The sequence below is a fragment of the Dama dama genome, chromosome 19 (assembly GCF_033118175.1).
Source record: "Dama dama isolate Ldn47 chromosome 19, ASM3311817v1, whole genome shotgun sequence".
In the NCBI taxonomy this organism is placed as follows: Eukaryota; Metazoa; Chordata; class Mammalia; order Artiodactyla; family Cervidae; genus Dama; species Dama dama.
Window position 1 is genome coordinate 76,997,526 of NC_083699.1, and position 20,105 is coordinate 77,017,630.

At 42.7% G+C, this 20,105-nt stretch overlaps 1 protein-coding gene across 1 annotated transcript in view; it reads left to right on the top strand.

Moving 5' to 3' along the window:
• The first annotated feature begins 375 nt into the window (after window positions 1-375).
• Window positions 376-20,105, top strand: part of DSCAM (DS cell adhesion molecule) — a 664,082-nt gene continuing 644,352 nt past the window's right edge. The window contains exons 1-3 of the mRNA XM_061168054.1: window positions 376-424; window positions 2,679-2,996; window positions 14,883-15,029. Coding sequence (XP_061024037.1) covers window positions 376-424; window positions 2,679-2,996; window positions 14,883-15,029 — 514 coding nt within the window. The remainder of the gene's footprint in view (window positions 425-2,678; window positions 2,997-14,882; window positions 15,030-20,105) is intronic.

Below are 20,105 nucleotides of genomic sequence, written 5' to 3' on the forward strand. Positions count from 1 at the left end.
CTCAAGAGTGACAGTTACCTTGTTCCTAACAATATGTTTGGGGTGATGTCAGTTTCCTAAAAAGCTCAAACCCACAGTGCTACTATCAGCATTTTCATTTGAGTTGGAAGCTGCAATGTTTGGCTATTAACTGTGCTTCTGGTCTGAGCCAATTTCTTAGTTAGCAATAGCTTCCATATTCTGATTTACCGAGTATTGTTAAGACTTTAGGTATGGTTGGGAGAGAAAACCATCAAATAGTTACTACTTGAGGAACACCTCTTCCTGTCTTCTCTTTGGGTAAATCTGTCACTTTTACACAGTGTATTTTTTTCTGTCCTCTCTTGATGAATGGTGTTCACTCTGCTGCCTGCTCAAAGATAGCCAGCATTGACCATGGCCAAACTTCTGATTACCGCTGGTGACAGTGACCAAGAGAAAGCAGGTGGGTCTCTAAGGAGCATATGTGGAGGATGGCAAAGTTCGTGAACAGAGCTTTCCCAAGATTTGCCTTTGAACAGTAAGGGCAGCCAAGTAATGAAATAAAATCTTCATCAGGGAGACTGAATCCTGGTTCTGCAATCTCCTACCCTGAGTCCTTGCTCCAGGGACAACCCCTCTGAGTCTCCACCTCATCTTCTGTGGAGCAGAGCCTGGTCTAACCTGGCAGGGTTATTGTACACAGGAGTAAATGAAATAACACCTCCGTCTCATAATATTGCCTGGCATGGCAGGGGCACTGAGCAAATGTTATTCTCATCTCTGCCCAGTGAGGTTAATTCCCAGTATCTAGGGCTTCTTTGGGCTTCCCTGGTAGCTCAGCTAGCAAAGAATCTTCCTGCAATGCGGGAGACCCTGGTTTGACTCCTGGGTCAGGAAGATCCCCTGGAGAAAGAATAGGCTACCCACTTCAATATTCTTGGGCTTCCCTGGTGGCTCAAATGTTAAAAACTCTGCCTGCAATGTGGGAGACCTAGGTTCAATCCCTGGATTGGGAAGATCCCCTGGAGGAGGGCATGGCAACCCACTTAAATATTCTTGCCTGGAGAATCGCTATGGACAGAGGAGACTGGCAGGCTGTAGTCCATGGGGTCACAAAGAGTCGGACATGACTGAGTGACTAAGAACAGCGCAGGGCTTCTTTACTCTCTTGTGAACATGTGACAAGGTATGCATTTGTTTTTAGAAAGCCGCACAGAAACATAAATGTCTGAGAAGTAGGTCTTCATTGCATCTGTACATCTTTTGTTTAAGTTTTGGATTCTAGAAGTTGGATTGTTTTGCTTCATGGAAAGAACACTCCACAGCTGTCAATGAGTACAATGTAGTCTCTCAATAAATTCCTGGAAACCTTTGCAGACATTTTATTTGCAGTAATTAAAACAGAAACAACTGAAGCAGCCCGAGTCAGGGAACTAGTTTAGAAAATCACCTTATATAAAATGTGCATACACCTATAACTTACAGTCTGCTCTCTCTGTCCACAGTTCCTCTGTATCCAAAGATCTAACCAGCCAAGGATGGTATAACACTGTAGAATTTCCTGTTGAAAACTGCCTGTGTATAAGTGGACCCACCCAGTTCAAATCAGTGTTGTTCAGAGTCATCTGTAGTTGTGAAGTCTGAAACATGACATTATGTGTATGAAATAGTGTTAAGAGTATGAAGCAGCGTCTGTAACAACTGCCTGTTTCACGTGTGCATAGTATGACATAGTTTAACCCTATAGGCTGTAGGTGGATGGACCAGAAGAGTAAGTGAAACAGAATCTGCCATAGGCTGGTGGAATTGAATGATACTTTTGTCTAAGTTCTCTTTATTATCACAACATATTTTCAACAACATCAAAAAAATCACCTTGTTGATTGGATTGGTTTTCAGAAAACCAACTGGCCTTTCCAAAATGCTTTACATCCAGATCTTCAATTGTAATTTTAAAAATTTGTGACTAATTTCATTCAAAATTAGTTCTCAATGCACACTTTCAACCAGAGCGATTTGATTCTAGCAACCGGATCTAGTGATTCACTCACGTAGCTTCTCCTTATGAAATGCCCATGGCTTGTTTTGCTCTGTGCCCTAGGCAATAGTGTGAGCAAATTATGGCTTTGTTTCGTGAGCTTTACATTCTAGACAGGTCAACAAACAATAAATGAATACAAAACTCAAAATAAATTCCGATAGTGGTCAGTGCCATGGAGACAGAATAGAGCTCTGGAGACAGGGCTGAAAAGTCACCTATTCAAAGTTTAAGCTCCAGGTTAACTTAATTTGTCTTGGGCTTCCCAGGTGGCAAAGTGGTAAAGAACCCACCTGCCAATGCAGGAGATGCAGGAGACACAGGTGGGATCCCTGGGTCTGGAGGATCCCCTGGAGTCAGAAATGGCAACCCACTCCAGTATTCTTGCCTGAAAAATTCCATGGACAGAGGAAACTGGTGGGCTATAGTCCATGGGGTTGCAGAGTCAGACAACATTGAGCACATCCATAACTTAATTTGTGTACAAATTGTGAAATGAAGCTCTGTCCGTAGTAGGTTGAGCAATTTTGAACGATTAAGTTTTCGTCAAGCCTTGTGACTATTTCTCCAAATAACCTCTTGAGGTCAGGTTGACATGTCAACATGTTGATATGATGTGTTCAAAGATAAGTGCAGAAGGTGCACATTTCTGACACACCCTTGTGTTGTCTCCTTGCAGTTTTCAGTGAGGACCTTCACTCCAGCCTCTACTTTGTCAATGCATCTCTGCAAGAGGTAGTGTTTGCGAGCACCACGGGGACCCTGGTGCCCTGCCCTGCAGCGGGGATCCCTCCTGTGTCTCTCAGATGGTACCTAGCGACGGGCGAGGAGATCTACGATGTCCCCGGAATCCGCCACGTCCACCCCAACGGCACTCTCCAGATTTTCCCCTTCCCTCCTTCAAGCTTTAGTACCTTAATCCATGATAATACTTACTATTGCACAGCTGAAAATCCTTCAGGGAAAATTAGAAGTCAGGATGTCCACATCAAGGCTGGTGAGTACAGCTCCTCCAACTTTATCCCTTCTATGCCTGCTGGGGGTCTGGGTGGGCAGTGATAAGTACTAGGATGCCATCAGCTGGGAACTGGTGAAAATCCTGTCATTAGTTCATTATTTTGCTGGATGCTTTGAGATGTCAGAGTGCCTTAAATGAAAACGCTGGAATTAATGGTTTTAGTTTTAATTAATTGCTAGAAAAATTAATGGTTCTTTCTCCCAGTGAAACAAACACACAGATACTGTAAATATCACCTTTAGCTTCTTGTTTTTACTGAGATAGTTTTCTTATCATTCAACATTTTGCTCTTTGAGTAACATGTATGTCAAAAGTGTTCAGGCTTCTGAGGTAAGGAACCCACCTGCCAATGTAGGAAATGCAGAAGATGTGGTTTTGATCCCTGGGTTGGGAAGATCCCCTGGAAAAGAACATGGCAATTCTAGTATTCTTGCCTGGAGAATTCCATGGACAGAGGAGCCCGGCGGGCTATAGTCCATAGAGTCAGAAAGAATTGGACACGACTGAAACAACTTGGCATGCACGCAGGCAGAAGTGTTCAATGCATTTGTAAACCCTGACAACCCTGTTTCTATAAATTGCCAAACACTGTGGAAGGGGGGAACACCCTTCTGTGGCATTATGTTTGCCGTGCAGCTCTTGGGTCAGGTTTAATGTAGCCACTCAACAAATAGTCCTTGAGCTCCTGTAGTGAATCAGGCTCTGTTTCAGGTACAGGGAGTAGATGGGGAAAAAAGGCCTGACATGTGTCCGTGTGGACATAATCCTAATGAAGGAGTCGGACAATGGACAAATAAATTTGAGTCAGAGTTTATAATGGAAAGTTGGCCTCTGTTCCAGGCACTATGAAATTTGCTGAGTACATGTAAAGAACTGGGGAGAGGAAAAATATCAGCCAAGAGTCGATGAAAACCTTTTCATCAGTTCATTGTGATACTGATGGCTGCTTTGAGATGGCAGAACACCTTTTTCAGATTTTGGAGTGGCTTATGTTGCCGGTACTAAAACTTGAAATTAGTGACATCGAGTTGCCGAAGTCTAAACAATAACCCAGACTTCTATTTTGACCAGTTGATACAGTTTCCTGTTCCCCTTTCTGCTCCTTCCCCCACACTCTGTCTCAGAGGCAGAAGGTGGAGGTGGAGGATGGGAAGACAGAGGGAGAAGAGAGGACAAGGAACTTAACTGGAATAAAGCCATAGCATTAATGTTTATTGTCAGTGAAACAGCATCAGTCCAATATTCTTATATTCCTTGTGAAATACAAAAGGCTCTTTTTAACAGTTTTGACTGCATCACGTGTTGCTGGGATGTTGTCAGTAAATAAACCCTGAATTGATAACGTTCCTTTCAACATCATACTGTATTTTTTTTTTAATTGCCATAGCCACCAGCCAAACCAGGAATACAGCCTGAGGTTCACAGACATCAGACGTTGTACAGACAGGACATATTGTGTCACTCTATAGGTATAATCAAGCCCCCCAAAACACACACACAGCTTGACTCCAGTTAGCAAGCAGTGTTTTTGTTTTTTTTTAAGCCTAGCCTTTCAAATACTATGGCAGACTGGCACAGCATAATGACGAATAGATGAGAATGTGACTTTGATGATTGTCTTATATACCAGGTAGCTGGGAGAACTTTGTAATAATTTCTGCAGCAAGTGTGAAGGTGAGATTTGAAGACATCATAACATGAGCAAAATATGAAATGTTTCTGAATTTCTGCATATGATCTCTTTGATGTGAGAGCAATCAGACATTAGACTGTGACTCATCCTGCTAGCTACTCATTTCCCAGCTATATTTTGATCTCCATGACATGCTCGTGAATTCCAAGATGTGCACAAAAATGCAGTTAAGAAAGGAAGAAAAAATTGGCTTTAATCAAAAGATATGAAAAGTTGATATCCCAAATAATTAAAATGAAGCAAATGAAATTTGTGTAGGAACTTCTAAACCTGACAAACAGGGAGACATAGTGAATGCCTTTTACCTGGCAGGCTAACAAGTTTAATGATGTGTCATAAAAATGTATTTATAAACTACAAAGTACCACTTAGAGTAAAATCTGGAACTTCAAACAGCTATACTTGTCTGTGTTAATCTGCTATTTCTGTCTTGGGTTTCCTGTCAGATAAAAAGAGTTAAATGCTTACTTCTGTTTTAACTGCTATTTTCTAAATTTGTCATAGAATTGATTGTTTTTGCACTACCACGCAGGTTTTAGAGGGATGGAAATTCCATCCTCTTATCCGGCATCTAAGCTATGTTCCCACTTCCAGGGAGTTACATGATGGCTATTTGTGTGCTGGTATTCTTGACATCTAAGGCCACGGAAGCACATGATGTCTGCGTCAGTTTGAACTTACAGGACGGGCGTTTTGTTGTCCAAATGAGATTTCCTTTCTCACTTCTTATTATGAACACATTATGGTACAGAAGGTGATACAGTGGTAAAGAATCCACCTGCTAATTCAGGAAATGCAGGAGACACGGGTTTGATCCCTGAGTCAGCAATATCCCCCGGAGGAGGAAGTGGAAACCCACTAAAATGTTCTTGCCTGGGAAATCCCAAGGACAGAGGAGTCTGGCAGGCTACAGTCCATGAGGTTGCAAAGAGGCGGACACGACTAAATGACTGAGCATTGAAGCACAATGGTTGTAATATTTAGATTGTTTACTGGGTGTTGGGCAGTCTGGTGTCACCATTTTTATGTAAATGCTGTTCAGAAGGGCAGGGGAGGGAAGCCCGTTTTCCACAGGGATGCCTGTCTAGCAGATCTGAGCAGGATGAGCTCTGACTCAGGGGGACCTGCCTGCAAATTAGGTCAGTTCAGTTCAGTCACTTAGTTGTGTGAAACCCTTTGCGACCCCATGGACTGCAGCATGCCAGGCTTCCGTGTCTGTCACCAACTCCCAGAGCTTGCTCCAACTCACATCCACTGAGTCAGTGATGCCATCCAACCATCTCATCCTCTGTCATCCCCTTCTCCTCCTGCCTTCAATCTTTCCCAGCATCAGGGTCTCTTTTAATGAGTCAGTTCTTCGCATCAGGTGGCGAAAGTATTGGAGCTTCAACTTCAGCATCAGTCCTTCCAATGAATATTGAGGACTGATTTCCTGTGTATTGGGTCATCCTAAATGTCTGAGTGTCCCTCTAGATTGACACTGAGATTTTTCTGGAATAATCCATTAGGTAAATGGTCTCATAATCTCTCCTTTGTAAGTACAAGGAATTCTTATTCTTAACAGTTTTCAGTGACTTTGACTTAGGTTTGACTGTCAACAAAACAAGGAAGTTTCATCCATCATGTCTCCTTAATCAGCTGTCTTACTTCTCCACATAAAATACTTTCTTGTCCCTTTTGTCCTAGGGACTGAAATGCAGATGGGTTATGTGAAGCACTGCTTCTCTGCCGATGCTGTATCTCTACTTAGCAAATAGTAATCAGCTATATGACCTTGAGCAAGTCAAAAAATTTCTAGTGACTATTTTCTCCTTAGTAGACTGTGGTTAATAAGATTTGAATGGGGCTTCTGCTTATAGCTGATATGGAGTAGCAGAGACCAAATTTACCCTTTTATCTGAAACAACAATAGCACACAAACAAAAATCAAATCATCAAACAAATCAATCTAATTAAAAGAAAATATCAAAAGAAAGCTGGAGTAGCTATGTTAATATCAAAGTATATTTCAGAGGAAAGAATAGTACCAAGGCTAAAGAAGGTCATTATGTAGAAAAGGTCAGTTAACTGAGTATGAATATTATAAATTTTATTTACCCATAACTTCAAAATACATGAAGTAAAAATTGTTAGAGATGCCAGAAGAAATAGGCAAATCAATATTTATAGTTGGAGATTTTAATAACCCTCTGTTAATAACTGGCAGAAAAAGACAGAAAATGAGCAAGAATAAAGAATACTTTTATGACGCTGCAAACAACTTGACCCAATTGACATTTAAATATAGAACATTCTATCTAAGGAGAGCACAATACACATTCTCTTTAAGAACACACAGATATTTACTAAAATCATATTATGAATGAAACAAATTTCAGGTGAACTTCTAAAAATATTAGTCATATAAAGTATGTTCTTTGACTACAATGGAAGTAAATTAGAATCACTAACACTAAGATCTCTGGGAAGTCTCCAAATATTAGGATACTAAAATAACACACTTCTAAATGGTGTCAAAGAAAAAACAAATGGTAAATAAGAAAGTATTTTGAACTGAATAAAAATGAAAGTACAGTATCTAATAATTTGAGGAATGCCACTAAAGCAATGTTTAGGGGGAGAAATAAGTTCTAAAAACTTATATTAGGAATGAAAAATGATCTCAAATAGCAATCACTAAAAAGCCTTATTTGATAAACGAGTAACCAAATTATTATTTATCCACACAAGGGAATGCAAAAGAATGAATTATTCATAAGAAAATAGCAGGGAGGAATCTCAAAATAGTTATGCTGAATAGAAGAAGCCAGGTGAGAATATATGTACTATATGATTCCATTTACATAAAATTCTTAAAACATGCAGACTAATCTTTAATAATGGTTGCCTGTAAAGAGGATGGGAAGGAGGGATTACGTAGGAGAATAAGTCAACTTTTGGACGGTGGATTTGTTTTCCTCTTGGTTATGGTGGTGACTTTGTAGGTATATGCATATGGTAAAGCATCAGCAAACATGTGCAGCCTGTGTGTGTGCTCAGTCGCTTGGGTCATGTCTGACTCTTTGCCACCCTGTGGATTGTAGCCCACCAGGCTCATCAGTCTGTGGGATTCTCCAGACAAGAGTACTGCAGTGGGATGCCATGCCCTCCTCCAGGGGATCTTCCCAATCCAGGGGTTGAACCTGAGTCTCCTACGTTACAGGCAGATTCTTTACCACTGAGCCCCCGCGCAGCTTGCTGAATGTCAATTATTTCATATGAAGTTGTTTTAAGGAAAAGCCAGTGATAGCACATTTCTGACATATTAGAGTTGTCTTGATGTTCACATAACAGTAGCTAGTAATAGCTGCACATATGGTGGGCATCTCTATACCTCTCTGCCCAGCCCACAATAACTCCCTTAATTGTCTCTTGCATCCTCATTATAGAAAATGGTCCTGAATCCCTGGTCACAGATGATTGTACTAAGAGAGGGCAGTTAACCAAGTTAGTCTATTAGTTCCTGTGTCCTCTGAAATTGAAACTGAAATCTTGAGAGAGAGATTTTGAGAATGTGGGGTAGATAGTTTTCATCATTCATGTGACCTAGAAAAGAAGAAGAAGACTATTTGTGGGAAAAGAGAGGACTGAAGTCTGCAACAAAGAGATACAGGTTGTGGTACTCTTCCTAAGGCCCACTTGCAGGTACCAGAGCTCTTACTGTCTTCAGAAAATGTTTTCTATTTCAACTCAAGGTAGCTCAAACAGGCTCCTCCCACCAGCAGTCAGAGAGACTCAATAAATAGATTGTGTGCTAGACATCGTGCCGAGTCCTCTAAGCTGCACAACCATGTGGAGTAGATGTTATTTCCATCTTCAGATGAAGGAAATAGAAGCCTCTGTGAATCTGCTGTTGGCTGTTCACAGGGGTTGTGGTTGGGAGGGCAGTTTAGCCAAACCGCACTGGACTTGGTGTCTCACAGTCTCCAGGGTATTTTGTGCTCATTGTCACCTTTTCTTTGCTCCCTGCTTCCTCTCTGGTCCTTCAGGGCCAACTCAAGGCTCAGGTTCCCTGATTCCCTAGACACCTGTTACCTTTAGTTATTTTCAGACCCATACACAGTCTTTGACTGTTTTCCTCTAGTTGTTCTGTCATGTGAATTTTATTCTTTTCTTCAGCTAATTATTCTATGCAATGTGGGGATTTCCTTAGTCCTTGAGCACTGCTTGACATGCGGGTGTGTTCTACATGTAACTGATAATTTGAGGCCTCTCCCAATTTAGGTAATCAGCTACAAAATAGACGATAAAAAAATAACAATTTCAATAAAAGTGATGCAGTGCCTTAGGGTTACATTGTACCTCTGATAACCATTTTCCCAACAGGAAAGACATCAGGCACAAGCCCTTCTACCTGCCCAAAGTCCTCTAGTGTTCCAAAGAAATCCAACACAGGGGCATTTGTTTGTTTTGCCTCTTCAGACCTAGGGATCAAGAGGGTTAGGAACAGTCCGAATCTAGCCTTCAGGAAAGGACCTGCCTTCCTTGGCAATGTCCAGTTCTCGAAACTTTCTCTTTAATCCTCTCTATCCCATCTTCCCCCATCCTCTGATTCTTTCATAGACATATTGGGATCAGGGCTGACTTCTTGGGATGAGGCCAGCCACACAGGGCCCAGTGCTGAGGGACTTGTCCTCAAGCTTAAAGCTCTGCTGTTGCTGTTTTGAAATATAAATGCTTTTCTTTTTCCACTTGTGTTTTCTGGGGGAAGTGTTTTTGGGTCATGGGACATGCTCCTGAGGCATGTAGGGAGTTTGAGCTGTGTTTCAGCTCTTGTAGGGTCCCACCCCCTGCCACCTCCTGGAGTGGGTTCTCAGCCACCTCCCCTGAAGTTCTTGGTGCCCCAATCCCCATTTTGCCCCCACCTCCCTAGCCGCACCCAGTGACCACTGCTGCCCCTGTGATCCCTGGTAGGCTGAGCCCTTCCCAGCCTCTTCCTCATTGCCCTGTCCAGCAAACACTGGAGTCCTGCCTCCTGGTGGGGGCCTGGGCAAGTGTGGGTGGAGTGAGTGCATACACTCTGAAGTGTGATGGAGCCTGTCTCTGCCCTAGCTGGCAGCACCACAGTGCATTAGCAAGTGACTCGCTGCGGGTGAGCCTCTTGCCCACCTCCCATCCAGAGACCAAGAGTGTCCAGACACTGAGATTGCAGTCCCTTAGGCATCACTTTTCCACTGTGGGTTGGGGCACCATGCGTATGGGAAGGGGAGATTACCTTTCTCATCCCTGGCTGTGACATGGTGCCTCAACCCAGCAACTGGCAGGAAGCTGGCCTTGCAGCTGGTGGGCTGTGTGTGCCGAGTCACAGAGTAGGGTCTGGGAGCCTGTAAGGATCTTCACTTGACCATCAATGATCCCTGCATCCTAGTGAGTGCAAAGTAAGTAGAAAAAGAAGTTGAGAGCAAGACCATAGAAGAAAGAAAGCATTTTATATTTTATTAATGTTGTTCAGTCGCTAAGTCATATCCAACTCCTTGTGAACGCATTGACTATAGACTGCCAGGCTCCTCTGTCCATAGAATTTTCTAGGCAAGAATACTGGAATGGGTTGCCATTTCCTTCTCCAGGGAATCTTCCTGATTCAGGGATTGAACCTACATCTGCTGCATTGGCAGGTGGATTCTTTACCACAGATCCACCTGGGAAGCCCTTATTTTACTCATATGTTTAACTTTTCCCTTCTTTATAAATAAGGGCCTTGGATTTTCATCTTGCTCTAGGCCCCACAAATCATGTAGTTGGCCCATGTGGTTAAATTAATCTTCATAGATTAATGAAGGGCATGAGGCTTTTCCTTATTTACTAATTATTTGCATTTAAAGGGTTTTTCCACTTTAAAGAATGAAGTCTAACATTGAGGGTTGGATGAATGCACATTAACTGTGCGGTCCCTTGCTCAGTGTATGTGCCTGATTTTGCCCCAAAGTCATATCACTATAGATCCTCTCTCTCTGACTCTGCTATGATATTACATCTTAGGGAAGGATTTCATAGCTTATGAGTGACCAAGGGACATTGAAATGACTGTAGTGGATGCTGTTGAGAGTCAGACCCCCCAGGTCTGCAGGCTTGTGGCTGAGAACTTGGATTTGCAGTTTTCAGAGGATTGCATATGCCCTGGAGCTCCTGCACACAGAGAGTGGAAAGTGCCTGGTAATGCAGTGCCCTTGGGCCCTCGGAACCAGCCCCAAGCTGCCAGAATACAAAGTCCCAGCTCCTGGCATGAGGTGGAGTGGCTCTGAGGTATAAGTTATGTTCAGAGTTTCCCCCCTTCTTGGGGTCTGCTCCTGGGAAGATCCCAACCTAGGACGCAAAGCACGATACTTAAGTAACACCACCCTGTAAAGGAAATACCAATCATGTTTAAAGCAATAATTACTTTTTGCCAGTTTTGGGTTTCTTGCCTAGTTTCTGTTATACAGTCAACTCTCAGTATATTTGGGTTCCAGATCTTCAGATGGGGAGTACTGAGTGTACTATGTCATATTATCAATATGTAAGAGATTTGAGCATCCATGGAATGTGTTATCTGCAGAGGTTGGGCGTCCCAGAACCAATCTGCTACAGATACTTAAGGATGACCATGGTTAGTGGTAGTTGGATGTAGACTGAAGACTAAATCTACACAAATCTCTTGGGAGGTTTATGATGTCCTCAGAAGAATTTTGTTTTACCATAAGAGGTATATCCCAATAGATAAGCATGACCTTTTAAATTGTGGGCTCCCCAGGAACAAACATATTTCCATTAATATGACAGAGGTCTCTAGTGAAAATCCAAGTCACTTTTTTAAAACAGTAGATAATGGCTATACATTCAAATGTTAATGCATGTATATCTACAATAAGGTTAGAAAGACTTCCAGAAGGGAAGCTCTGTTTTTCTATATATTAATTCATCAAGTAGTTAATAGAAATGCCTTAGTGTATGCCAAGTATTGTTAAATGTTCTAAGATAGTTTTCTAAAAGGCTGGATGCATGGTCTGCCTTTGTGGAGTGAATAATCTAGTGAGGGGAGTGGAGAATTTCCTTCTATGTTCCATTCTCTCTGAGCTGGATGGGGTTCAATGCACCATAGCTACATCCCTGCTTTGAGAAGATCTGGGTCTGGCTTGGGATATGTGAAGGAGGCAGAATCATAGGAATTATAAACTCTGAGGGCTGCAGTGGTCCTGATTCTAGTGAGGCCTCTGGGGAACTCAGAGAAGAGGGTGCTCCATGGTACTCTGTGGGTTCCATGAATGAGGGGATCCAGGAGATGACTGTGGGTGATAACAGAGAAGGTGCCCAGCTGGTCACTCTAAGTTGTGGTTCCAGTAATGCAGCTTCATGCATAAGTGCATGCCTGGAGGGAAGACCCTTCCATCTCTCCCTGGGAGTGCTCCTTGTCCCTGCCCTTTCCTGTCTGAGACTCCTTTCTTTGATTCCCATTAGAAATTCCCCCACCATTTGTTTACCACTTGTTGCCATTTGTTTATTGCAGCTTTGGGGAGATGGAGTGATTTTGCAGCTTAGAAACAGACATCAGCAGACACCCAAACTTAAATTTGACTCTTACACCTTCTTAGGTGACCCCGTCCTGGGGATAATGGATTCTTTCTGCAGGGTTTTTGCCACCCTGTCCAGTCCCCTGTTCTCTTCTGTTCTCTGCTCATTTTCCTATTTTCTGTCTTCTACTCTCCCACTGAGACCAGATTCTCATTCATTGATGAGTTTGATTAATTCATCTGTCTGTTGTCTCTTTCCAATTTATGATTTTAGACTTCCTCTCCTCCAAGAGGACTGTTTATCAAGGTGTTTTTCTGTACAATGTCAGTTTCCTACCCTGTGTATAGCAGTGGCATTTCTGAGATCAGGCCCTTGAGTACTCTGAATGATTGCCCAGTGAACCCCCTGCAGGTATGGTATTACCACCTGGACCATCACATCACACTACACAGAGAGTGCAATAGATTCCTAAACTTCTGAAAGTCTCTCTGGTTTGAGATAGGAATGAAAAAATTCTCAAGTTAGGAAAATATTAAATGCTAATACTAAAAAGCAAGACTGGGCGTTATCCTCTTGTGAATTCTCTGAATAATGACTTTTATTGTTGTTGAGTCACTAAGCCATGTCTGACTGTTAGGACCCCATGGACTGGAGCCCTCCAGGCTCCTCAGTCCATGAGATTTCCCAGGCAAGAATACTGGAGTGGGTTGTCATTTCCTTCTCCAGGACATCTTCCTGACCCAGGGATCAAACCCTCATCTCTGGCTTGGCAGGTGAATTCTTTACCATTGAGTCACCAGAGAAACCCTAATAATGACACTCTGATACTAGAATACTTAGCATATCGCAGAGCTAGCACTAATCTTAAAAGTGCTTCTTCTAGAGCATTGTTTACAACTGCCTATTAGGAGATTTCCCTTCATACACTCATTCTTAAAGCTGTCAGTACATTTATTTCTTTTGAAGTTAATTTCCTGGCCAGTTTTCTTGACTCAGGCTTGTCCAATAAATGACTAAAGCTTTAAGAGAGCTCATTGAAGGGTAAAATAAGTTGTCTCTATGGATATCTTAGAAAAATCATAGACTTCACAGAATTCAGAATTTGAATCTTGCTATCCCAACTCCCTCATTTTAAATGTGAGGAAATAAAACTCTGGAGAAGTAAGACTTTGACCCAGGCTTACAGATGTGGAGGGAGGCATAACCTGGGTTAGAGACACTGAAGTCTCTTTATCCTGGAGGCAGGCGTCTTCTGGACAGATGGGAGATGGTGTGGGTCCAAGTAGCTTTATCCAAACTCTTCATGGCAGGCCTGGTTCTGGGAGCTTTATCCACATTAACTGTTTGAGTCATCACCATTGACTTACTTGGTAGATATTTTTATCAAAATGATCATTAAATAGATATGAAGAGAACTTGCTCACTGTAAAGTGGTAGGGCCTGGATTTGAACCTGGGAAGTTGGGCTTGCAGGGTGGGCACTGGCCCCCAGCACCCCTTCTTTTGGCCTAGGCAGCTAGCTTGTGGAAGTCCCCTCAGCCTTTGCTGGGCCACTCCTGTTGTTGGGAGTGCCTGGTCAGGCTCCCTTATCAGCATCGTTGCCTAAGTGACAGGAAGCAGAACCATCATCTCCCAAACTGCTTTGCCATTGTCAGAAGTTCACTTTCAAAGAGTTATTATAATTATCACATAGTTTTAAGGATTTCCAGGAGAGGTTGTCTTTTTTTATTTTATTTTTTAAATTCTTTCTGTTCATAGTCTGAAATGTTTTTCCTTGTTCCTTACAGGACATGGAAGTTTCCTATCATTATAACTCCAGTTTAAGAAACTACTTCCCCCTTTTTTTAAAATGTAGCAGTGTGGCTGCTTTCCAGGTGGCTCAGTAGGTAAAGAATCTGCCTACAATGCAGGAGGAGTGGGTTCAACCCCTGGGTGAGGAAGATCCCCTGGAGAAGGGAATGGCAACCTACTCTAGTATTCTTGCCTGGAGAATCCCATGGACAGAGGAGACTGGTAGGCTACAGTCCATGGGGTTGCAAAGAGTCGGACACGACTGAGCAGCTAACACTTTCACTTTCACTTGTATAATTATTTTTTTAGGTTCCACTATAAGCATCATCATATGATATTTCCCTTTCTCTATCTGACTTACTCACTCAGTATGACAATCTTTAGGTCCATCCATGGATAACCAACGAGGACCTACTGTATAGCAAAGGAAACTCCCCTCAGTATTCTATATCAGCATAACTGGGAAAAGAATTTGAAAAAAAAAAAAATAGATCCATGTATATTTTTGGCTGAGCCTCTTTGTCGTACACTTGAAAGTAATACAACATTGTTAATCAACTATACTCCAATGTTAAGAAAACAAAGCAAAATGAACAAAAACTACTCACATCTGGGTACATTTAGAGATTAGATCAACTGTTTTTAGATATACACATGCCCTTTAGTTCTTAATGAACTTTATTATTAAGAGACTGAAAGTCTTTTAAGATGTGAAATACAGGTTTCTTAATTTTTTTTCCAATAAATATTATACTTGATGCAGTTGATATGTGAAAGATACAGTGTGTGTATTCAGATGAGATGCTCTCAGAATGAGCCTGTGTGTGTTACCACGGTCCTCTGCTTACCTTCCAGTTTTACGGGAGCCCTATACAGTCCGTGTGGAGGACCAGAAAACCATGAGAGGCAATGTCGCGGTCTTCAAGTGCATTATCCCCTCCTCGGTGGAGGCCTACGTCACCGTGGTCTCATGGGAGAAAGACACCGTGTCACTCATCTCAGGTAGGGTGTGGGCTTCCTTGGGCAGGCAGGGCACCAGGCTCTCCTGCGCACAGCTCCTTCTGGATAACGAATCAGGTCTCCATCTATTTGCCCACTGTAATGAAGAATTTGTATGCTTCATGTTGACGCCGTTTTAGATTAAACGTGATATCAGTGTTTTCTTTTGGTTTATATGGCTGGACTCATAGTCTCCAGTGAATTGACTGATGGATAGAAATTTGTTCCTTGCATTATGTGTATAGTCATTGAGTTACTTTTGGTTTCCAAGTTACCAAGGAGATATTTTGATTTTATTTCTGCTCCTGGGAATAGAAATATACAATTGTTGTTATCTGTGAGAAACCTCAGAATTTATATTCTGATATTCTCTGTAATCTGGAAGATGGAAACCCTGATTTTATGCTATTCTCAGCCTTTCAAATGTCTTCAGAGTCATGTGGTATCTCTGGCCTCTTAAAGATTTTATTTGGGATATGTAGTCAGTGCTGAAATACATGCAGATAGATAAGTAGATAGATAGATATGTACATAAATAGCTTACTGGTTTACTTTTGGTATCTAGAAAAGATAGCACGGAAATCTAGCTTAAGACATTGTGGTTCTTCTTTTCTCATGGTTTTCAAGCTGAGTTCTTGCTCCTTGCACCTTAATTGGAAAGCCATGCAGAACTTGGCTCAGTTTTCCTATGTTGCACATCTTTGGATAATGCCTATTAGATGCTTTTGGAAAAGTCGTCGTGATGAGCATTAAATGTGGCATAATGGGTTATAAATGACTGGTTTTCTCTACATGTCCTTGTGCACATGTGCTTGAGTGAGTGCATGTCCACGCGCACATTCTAATGTCACTATTGAATACCACCAACTTTGTGTCAGTTTATAGAGATATAAAACTGGAGCTAAACTCCCATGGTGAAAGAGCATTTGTATTACTTATCTTATTGATTTGCTAGATAGGATAGGTTGCTATTACAACAAGGAACATTAAAAAATCGTTAAAGTAGTACAAACTCCAAATCAAAAATTAAATTTTTCATCTTTATCATGCATTACAGTGAACTCTAGGGGATAATTGATGTTTTTGGCTTTCTTTAATATCATCTTATAGTGAATTTAAAGTCCCTCACACTTCACTGAACAATAAATTCCTTGCTAGTATGTTTATTAATCATAGTAATTTGTTAACTTACAGTATTGAAAAATATACTGAGTTTAAGACTTAAATGTGATTGCAATAATCGGAATAGAGATTCACCTGTACAGTTTTATTTGCTAATTTTGATTGTTTAATGATCTTAACTGCTTTACTTTAGAGGTCATTTTAGTTTCTTGACCACAGATGGAGAAGCTTGATGACAAGTTAGTCTAGCTGAGGCCCAGATTGGAGTCAGGAACATTCAGATGTGCATGGCAGGGGTTTGTGGGTTCGGGGAAGGGGAGAAATTGGTGTGATGTGTGGAACCTCACACACTAGAGGACCTAGGCTCAGGGAACCCCTACCACCTTATAGCCACCATCAAATATGCAACCTCAGCGTCCGCCCTAGAAGAGGGAGAGCGCCAGGGAGAGTGACAACCTGCTTCTAAGTGCTTCTCCTTAGAGGTGACAGATTTTGCTTCTGTTACATTTATTTGATGAAGCAAGTCACACGGCCATGTCTGAATTTAATGGGGCATGTGCCTGAAAGGAGAGAACTGGAAATCTGGGTGAGAAATAGAAATACCTACATGAGGTTATATATCTATATCTATGCTCATTCACTAAGTCATGTCCAACTCTTTGTGACCCCATGGAATATAGCCCGCCAGGCTCCTCTGTCCATTGAATTTTCCAAGCAAGCATACTAGAATAGGTTGCCATTTCCTCCTCCAATCTGTATCTATATCTATATCTATATATCTATATCTATTCTTGTGTTTCCCAGATACCTTTAACTAATGGTATGCTTTCATTCATGTTTCACCTTTTTGTAATCTATGTGAATAGACTTTTTTCTTCTGCCAACATGTGCCTAATGAAAATAAAAGGAGAGGAGTTTTATATCTGGTGAGTGGAGGGGATGCTGACATGCATATAACTCCTAGTGCAGTGAGCTCAGGGGTGGGTCAGAGTGAGCTGGAGGGGCTGCCTTGAGACAGCTCAGAGCTGAGAGCAATCAGGAGAGGGTGAAGCGACTGTGCAGGTGAGCCCTGTCCATCCACCGTGGTGATGTTTGGGGGCCACTCCTCAGCCCGGTGGTGCCAGAGTATCCCTAGGAGAAGCAGAGCAGCAAAGGTCTGGTGTTAACAGGTGAGTCTTGGGGCTCAAGGCCAGGGCTCTTGGGAAATCTTGGCTAATTTAAATGGGTATCTGTTGTCCAGGTGTTTCTTTTCAATGAAAAAGAAATTCAAGATGGGTATATTCCTATAAAAATAAACAAAATGGCTTTTATTGGCACAACATACTAATATTGCCCTTCATCTTGGGCAAACAAGGCTGAAAGAATAAGGCTGGGTTATGTCATTTTAGGGGTGAGTATACCAGCCGAGGTTTATCAGCGTTTCTGTGGGAGCGGCATGGTGTCATTGGCCATTCCTATCGTGGCATCAGTCCTAGAGGGGGGCTTGGAAACCCACTCCAGTATTCTTGCCTGAAGAATCCCATGGACAGGGGCGCCTGGTGTGCTATGGTCCATGGGGTTTCAAAGAGTTGAACACGACGGAAGTGACTTAGCACATACACATGTTCCATGGTGTCACTAGCTTCACGTGCATTAGGTCATGCACCGATTTCTTCCCAGGGCGGGTCTGAGTTGGCCCGAATGTGGACTCAGGGATCAAGTTGCGCCTTTTTGTTGTGTGAGTTCATTATATCACTGATGTTAAGAATGTACATCAGTTCATTTATATTTTGATCAATCTTTGGAAGGAATTCAGTTATAGGCTGAACATTTGCATCCCACCGCCCCCCCCCCCACCCCTCCAAATTCATGTTGAAGTCCTCACCTGCTGTGATGGTGTTGGGAGGGGAGGCCTTTGGAAAGTGATTAGGGTTAGATGAGGTCCTGAGGGTGGGGCCCTGATGATGGGATTAATGACCTTGTTAGAGGAGAATGGAACTCTTTTGCAACACGTGAACACAGGGTGTAAGGGTGGCTGTCTGCAGCCCAGAAACCGAGAAGGCCCTCACCAACACCCCCAACCATGCCAGCACTCTGATCTCCAACTACCCAAGTCCAGAACTGTCGAGAGTAAATGTCTGTTTTTGACATTTTGTGTATTTTGTTATAGCAGCAGAGCTAAGACAGGTGGCAAGAAGGAATCTCAATCTCCCCGGGAGGGAAGGGTGCCTTGTATCCAATGCTGCTTTACCCTCTGCTCTGCGGTCTACCTGGGCGCCTCATCTGAGCCACAAGACACCCCGTGGTTGACCTTGACCCTCAGACTCTGGCACAGTGGAAGATGAAGGTGAAAGTGTTAGTCACTCATTCGTGACCGACCCTGTGGACTGTAACCCGCCAGGTTCCTCTGTCCGTGGGATTCTCCAGGCAAGAATACTGACTGGAGTCGGTTTCCATGCCTTCCTCCAGGGGATCTTCCTGACCCAGGGTTGGAACCTGGGTCTCCCGCATTGCAGGTAGATTCTTTACCATCTGAGCCACCATAGAAGACCCCCAAAGCATGCGCCCAACATGGGGCTCGAACCCAGGACCCTGATGAGAGGCTAGTAATTGTGTGAAGAGAAAACATCTCAGCCACATATCTTGCATGTAATGTCCTCTTTTAATTTGATGGTTCCTGTCTTACCACCTTTCTGAAATAAGCCAGGAAAAGCAAGCGTGATGAGGTCTGAAGGCATTTTTAACGCACCCTTATCACTTCTCATCCTCTAAGCAAAAATGAGAGCCTTTGACTATCAGATATGAATGTAGCCCAATAAAAATGTAGTACTCTGAGGAGGGATGTGCATCAGGGGGTATTGTTGATATGAAGATGGATATGTAGGACCCCGCTGGAGAAGGACAATGTCCATAACTCTGTGTCCAGGTTTCACTCAATAGCCTGTTGTGAATTTCTTCCTGGCCAGGGAGGCTGGCAGTCAGAGAGCCCAGCGCTCCACGTCTGTTTCCTCTGATAAAATTCTGAAAATCTCACTGGGGGTTTAGCCACATTAACATCAAAGACACAGCCCAAGGGTAACCGGATTTGGAAAATTGAAAAAGCAAACACGTTACCATTCCCCCATTCCTGGAGAATCTGCCTCCCTCTTTTGCACTGGCCCAATATTTCTCATCTGAACACCTCTATTAGCGATGGCTCAAGGAGAGTTTCATCTCTGAGGATCAATGAGTTTAAGTCCAAGGATGATTATCTTCTTACTGTATGTAGAGTAAAAAAGAACAATTTTCTGCCCACATTAAATATCAGAGGACGTCAGCCCAGCACTTCACATGAAAAACGTGTGTTGTGGGTTTTGGCTGCTGTCTTTGGGTCTGGTCGTCACAGATAAGGCAGGGCTGTGCTTTAAGGAGCATCCCCCGCCTGAGTTTACCCCCCACCCACCCGTGGAGATAGCTTCAGCTTGTAGGAAGCTCCGGGAAGAGATTACTGTTCCGTGCGGCAGGTGCAAGCTGTGGCCCCTATATGGGCAAACATTACAAGAACATATACCTTTGAATCATTTTGCCTGGGGAGACAGGAAATGTTTCACAAAAGAAGTGAACATTTAAGACAGTCTTTGCATTTTAGTATGAGGAAAATAATTACATTGTATATATGAGCCCTGAAGGTTGTCTTAAGAACATTTCAGCAAACTTAAAACTAAAAGCAGATTTGATGTGACCTATTTTCATTTGGACTTTCTTTTAGGCTTCCCTCCTGGCTCAGCTGGTAAAGAATCCACCTGCAATGCAGGAGACCTGGGTTTGATCCCTGGGTTGGGAAGATCCCCTGGGAAAGGCTACCCACTCCAGTATTCTAGCCTGGAGAATTCCATGGACTGTTTAGTCCATGGGGTCACAAAGAGTCAGGACATGACTGAGTGACTTTCTCTTTCTTTTGGATGGAGAGAGGCGCACAGCTGTTGGGGGCAGGAATAG